A 6,571-nucleotide genomic window follows, 5' to 3' on the forward strand; every position below is an offset into this window, starting at 1 on the left:
TGGCTCCTTATTATAAGACTATGTCCCCTCGTTTTAGTTTCCCCTATGAGTGAAATAGCCTCCCTGCATCCATCTTGTCAAGCCCCCTTGTCGAGTTCTCAGCATCAACAGGTGCACTTTGATAGCCTGATTCAGAGCAGGACAGCACCGGAAAATATTTGAAATGCAGAGTCGGTCAATGATCCAAATCGTGGAATAAATTTTAAAACTTCTGCCACGAGTGTGCATCATGTTTGAATCCACCCAGAATGAATTAATTGTCTCCTTCCTGTCCTGGTTGTCTGGCCCTTCCTGGAATCAGTTTGGGCATTTCCCTGGAATATGGAATGAGACTATTCGGTGCCTCAAGTCCATTCCATCTGCAGACCTTGTGCAATCTTAAGAATCATAGCACAGCAGGAGGCTATTCGTCCCATCATACCTGTGCCAGCTCTTTGGTAGAGCTATCCAACGAGTCCTACTCCCCCCGCCCTTTCCCCGTAGCTCTGAAAGAAATTTACTATTCAAGTATTTATCCAATTGCCTTTTGAAAGTTACTACTGAATCAGTTTCCAGCTCCCTTTCAGGCGGTGCGTTCCAGATCACAGCAACTCACTGTGTAAAAAAGTGTTTCCTTATGTCCCCTCTGGTTCTTTTGTCAATCACCTTAACTCTGAGTCCTCTGGTTACTGACCCTTCTGCCACCAGAAAGTTTCTCGTTAGTGACCCTTCCTGATTTTAAGGAGAACAATCCAAGCTTCTCTGGTCTCTCCACATGGAGTCCCTCATCCCTGGTACCATTCCAGTGAATCTCTTCTGCTCCCTCTCCAAGGCCTTGGCCTCCTTCCTAAAATGCGGTGCCCTGAATTGAACACAATACTCCAGCTGAGGCCTAATCAGTGTTTTCTAAAGGTTTAGCATAACTTCCTTGCATTTGCACTCTATGCCTCTATTCATAAAGCCAAGGATTCTACATGCTGTTTAACAGCCTTCTCAATTTGTTCTGCCACCTTCAAAGATTTGTGTACATGCACCTCCGGATCGCTCTGTTTCTGCACCCCTTTTTAAACTGTACCATTTAGTTTGTACTTCCATTGGCTTTAAAGTGCTTTGAGACATCCTGTGGTTGCAAAAGGCGCTATATAAATGCAAGTTTGTCTTTTTATATTGCCTCTCCTCATTCTTCCCACCAAAATGTATCACTTCAAGCTTCCATGTGTTAAATTGTACTTGCCATATGACTGCCCATTTTACCAATCTATCTACTTCCTCCCGAAGTCTGTTACTGTCCTCATTGTTTACGACATTTCCGAGTTTCATATCATCTGCAAATATCTGATATTATGCCCTGTATACCCAATTCCAGGTCATTAATATATATCAAAAAGAGCAGTGGTCCTAATATCAACCCCTGGGAGAGACCACTGCATACTCCTCTCCAGTCTGAAAAACACCCATTCACGTCTACATTCTGCTTTCTGTCATTTAGCCAATTTTGCATCCACACTGCTACTGACTGGTCTATTATTTGGTAATTTGTCAAATGCCTTTTGAAAGTCCATATACATAACATCAACTGCACTACCCTCATCAATCCTCTCCGTTACTTCATTAAAGAACTCGATCACGTTAGTCAAACATGATTTGCCTTTAACAAATCCATGCTGATTTTCATTTAGTAACATATAGTTTGCCAAATGCCAATTCATTTTCTCCCAGTTTATGGTCTCTGAAAGGTTCCCCACCACCAACATTAAGCTGACTGGCCTGTATTTGCCGGGTATATCCCGCTCCCCCTTTTTAAACAAGGGTATAACATTTGCTATCTGCACTTGGGCAAGTTACTACAGATCTACCAGCACCTGTGGAACTGTACCTACAACTGGAGTCACTACCTTCAGAAGAGGAGGGAGAAGATTGTGGAGGGAAGAAGACTATATGATATTCCTGAATAATACACGAGTTTTCAACTACGTTATAACAAGTTAACTTTACTCACAAGGAAGTAGGGTTAGGAAAATAGGAACAGGAGTAGGCCATTCAGCCCCTCGAGCATGTTCTGTCATCCAATTTGATCATGGCTGATTTAGTCGCCTTTGTCCCACATCCCTGGACACCCTTACCAACAAAATCTATCAATCTCGGTCTTGAAGTTGAAGTTCAAAGCTCACTGACTTAATGACAATAAAAAAAGCTCATGATTCTCTTTCATTTTTACTTGCGGGTCAAAGAAACATGTAAGAAGAAAGAAACCTGCTTCATTGTAGCACCTTTTACAGCCTCAGGAGATCTCAAAGCGCTTCACGAGGAATGAAGTGCAGTAATCACTATTGTAATGAGGGGTTGTAATGTACACAGATAAGAGTTTAAATAGATATGAAAAACTGACACATCATCAACCTTTTTGTTTTGGTTTGAAAATCCCAAGCTCCTTCCAATTTCACCAAACCTTGGACAGGAGGTTATAGCTTTCCACCTTTGCCCAGTTCAGAACCAGACAGGGCGGATGGGACACGGCTGAGATCACAGCTTTGAATTCTGGCATTCACTTGCTATCGAAGGAAATCCTTCAGAATCTTTAACAGTATAAATAAGTAACATATACAAGTCAATGGATAGAAGGGGCTTCTATTTTAAAAATCAGACTTCTGTCTTCTGTGGTTTTCATTTCAGAAATGTCTGGGAAATACTGTTTATTAACTGGACCGTCCAGCCCAAAACTGAATGAATGAGACCCCTGTCTTTTAATGAAGTTCTCCAATGCTTATTAAAGTTTACTAACTTAATTAACTTGCATTTGCTGTTCTGCAGTGGGTAGCACGCTCACCTCCAAGTCAGAAGGTTGCAGGTTCAAGTCCCACTCCAGAGACTTGAGCGCATAATCTAAGCTGAGACCTCAACGCAGTGCTGAAGGAGCACTGCACTGTCGGAAGTGACGGCTTTCGAATAAGGAAACTGAGGCCCCTCTGCCCTCTCTAATGGATGTTAAAAATCCCATGACACTACTTGAAGAAGAGCTGGGGAGTTCTCCTCTGTGTCCTGGCCAATATTTATCAATTAACCAACACCCAAAAACAGATTATTTGGTCATTATCACATTGCTATTTGTGGGACCTTGTGGTGCACAAATTGGCTGCCGTGTTTCTTATATTCCAAGAGTGACTACATTTCAAAAAGTACGTAATTGGCTGTATAACACTATGGATCATCCCGAGATCATGAAAGGTGCTATATAAATGTAAGTCTTTCTTTCTTACACGGACAGCAGCGGTTCAAGGCGGCTCATCACCACCTTCTCGAGGGCAAATAGGATTGGGCTATAAATGCTGGCCTTGCCAGCGACACCCACTTCCCAAGAATAATGAAACTGGGCCCACTTTGAGGTATTAGATAAAGTAAATGAGGTGATCTTTCTCCTTTTGCTGCAGGTTATTGTTGAGCGCCCCAAAGTCCTTTCTAAATAAAATCATAGAACGATACAGCACAGGATGCCATTTGGCACATCATGCCTGTGTAAGCTCTTTGAGAGAGCTGTACAATTAATTCCACTCCCCCGCTCTTTCCCCATAGCGCTGCAAGTATTTCCCATTCAAGTATTTATCCAATTCGCTTTTGAAGTTTATTATTGAATCTGCTTCCACACCCTTTCAGGTAGCACATTCCAGACTGCAACAACTTGCTGCGTTCATTTTTTTCCCTCATCTTTTGCCAATTAGCTTAAATCGGTGATCTCTGGTTACCTACCTCTCTCTTTATTTACTCTATCAAAACCTTTCATAAATTTTGAACACCTCAATCAAATCTCCCTTTAACCTTCTCTGCTCTAAGGAGAACAACTCTAATCACTCTGGTCTCTCCGCATAACTGGTCTTTTATCCCTAGTACCATTCTATTAAATCTCTTCTGCACTTCTCGAGGGCTTCAACATCTTTTCTAAAGAATAGTTCCCAGAATTGATTACAATAATCCAGCTGGGGCCCAAGCAGTGTTTTATAATGGTTTAGAATAACTTCCTTGCTTTTGTACTCTCTGCCTCGATTAATAAAGTCAAGGATCCCCGTGTGCCTCTCAACTTGTGCTGCTAACCGCAAAAACTTGTATACATACACCCCAGATCTCTCTCTTTCTTCAGTCATTGAAGGTTGGCATGCAGGTACAGCAGGCGGTTAAGAAAGCAAATGGCATGTTGGCCTTCATAGCGAGGGGATTTGAGTACAGGGGCAGGGAGGTGTTGCTACAGTTGTACAGGGCCTTGGTGAGGCCACACCTGGAGTATTGTGTACAGTTTTGGTCTCCTAACTTGAGGAAGGACATTCTTGCTATTGAGGGAGTGCAGCGAAGATTCACCAGACTGATTCCCGGGATGGTGGGACTGACCTATCAAGAGAGACTGGATCAACTGGGCTTGTATTCACTGGAGTTCAGAAGAGTGAGAGGGGACCTCATAGAAACGTTTAAAATTCTGACGGGTTTGGACAGGTTGGATGCGGGAAGAATGTTCCCAATGTTGGGGAAGTCCAGAACCAGGGGTCACAGTCTAAGGATAAGGAGTAAGCCATTTAGGACCGAGATGAGGAGAAACTTCTTCACCCAGAGAGTGGTGAACCTGTGGAATTCTTTACCACAGAAAGTAGTTGAGGCCAATTCACTAAATATATTCAAAAGGGAGTTAGATGAAGTCCTTACTACTCGGGGGATCAAGGGGTATGGCGTGAAAGCAGGAAGGGGGTACTGAAGTTTCACGTTCAGCCATGAACTCATTGAATGGCGGTGCAGGCTAGAAGGGCTGAAAGGCCTGCTCCTGCACCTATTTTCTATGTTTCTATGTTTTTACACGCCCCTTAAAATTGTACCATTTAGTTTATCTTGCCTTTCCTCATTCCTCCTACCAAAATGCATCACATCACACTTCTCTGCACTAAATTGCATCTGCCATGGGTCTGCCCATTTCACCAGTCTATCTCTGGCCTCCTGAAGTCCGTTACTATTCTCATCACTATTTACTACATTTCCAAGTTTTGTGTCATTTGCAAACTTTACTATTATGTCCCATATACCAAAGTCCAGATCATTAATATATATCAAGAGGCTGACTAAGTTAAGCAAACTTTCATACTCTTGGGCAGTGCTCAGCGACTCTGAAGTCAGCTTTTAACACCCGTGAAGTGAACACATTTAACAGAATGTGCGCAGAATCCAAAAAGAAAGATTTGGAAAGAAAGACCGGGAGATTTTAAGTAAAATCAGAAAATGGTGGAAATGCAAAGCAGGTTGATTAATTCCCAAGAGGGACAGATCACCAACTCCAAGTGTGGCCATATGATCAAAACAGATACGTTCTGTTCACCTTTTAACTTTAGTTTTGGCATTTTAAAAATGAAAATGAGAATTTGCCGCTAGAAATAGCAGTCCCCCATTTACGAAACATGCCTAGATATCAATGTTAAAGTAACTGCTTTTCTTTCAGGTACAGTGCATTTCCAGCAATTAATGTTTTCAATCCAGAAAAAAACATAAAAAAACAATAAAACTTTTCTGCAACATTTGTAAAAACAATTACCTGCACAAAATTGATGACAAACTTTGATCAATTTGAACCATAAAAAATATACTGCGACCCCAAATATTCGCAAAATGGACATGCTCCCCAGTTATATATGTATGGGTTAAATTTACAATGCATACACAGACATAATATGCAGTAGACATTCACAAAATACATGTGTATACGCACATATATATATATATATAGTCTGCTCCCTTTAATTCAAAGTTCCTTAATTCTAATTATTTGAAAATGCAAATTGCTAGTATTGAATTCCCACTATTTTAGTTCAAAAACGCTTCAAGCACAACGATGTGCTATGGATTATCAGTCGTTGAATGTAAATACCTACATTCATATTAAAATATACAAACAGGTACAAGATTGATCAAAGTTTCTTTAATATAACTTTTATTGTGCAGATAATTATATACATGCATAATGATATACCCTTAGACATCTCAGTTCGTACATGCACTGTATCGAGATTGATATACTACAGAACACACACAACACACACACAGCCGCTAACCTGCATGGGTACATTCAGAATCCGGTCTCTGAATTCTAGTCCCAAGCTTTGCTGGCGACACAGCCTTGCTTGCACTCTCCCGCTTGTTGCCCGGTTGCTGGGAGGGTTTCTGCAGTCTGATGTGAAGGGTAGACACGTAACTCATTGTTTTTTTCTCTCTCTCTCACGGTTTAACCATTGCTTTTTATTCAAACTCTTACTGGTGGTGTTGCAAGCGGTGGCTTCTCAAAGCTCACACCCTCAACCGGTCATACATGTAGACATTCCTCCTCCTCTGCACAGGAAATGTGATGGCACTATGTGTATCTGCTTATATATTTATAAATATGAACTAGGCAGTTACCAACTGGCCCCGGGCCAGGCCAGTCACTGCGATCGAGGACATGCAGAAGTGCAATTGCAGAGCAAACAGTCCAAAATACAACGGCCAAGCTGATTAAATAGTTTAAATTCACACCACGGGACTCTCGCAATGTGTTAAACCCTGTGTGACCTACAGAAAAAATCCCTTTCTA

General features: G+C 41.6%; 1 protein-coding gene across 1 annotated transcript in view; it reads right to left on the minus strand.

Moving 5' to 3' along the window:
• The window catches only part of LOC139233673 (myosin light chain kinase, smooth muscle-like), a 97,028-nt gene extending 90,827 nt beyond the window's left edge, over nucleotides 1-6,201 (minus strand). Inside the window, exon 1 of the mRNA XM_070864077.1 lies at nucleotides 6,057-6,201. Coding sequence (XP_070720178.1) covers nucleotides 6,057-6,201 — 145 coding nt within the window. The remainder of the gene's footprint in view (nucleotides 1-6,056) is intronic.
• Nucleotides 6,202-6,571: the final 370 nt, after the last annotated feature.

Source organism: Pristiophorus japonicus, chromosome 21 (assembly GCF_044704955.1).
Source record: "Pristiophorus japonicus isolate sPriJap1 chromosome 21, sPriJap1.hap1, whole genome shotgun sequence".
NCBI lineage: Eukaryota > Metazoa > Chordata > Chondrichthyes > Pristiophoridae > Pristiophorus > Pristiophorus japonicus.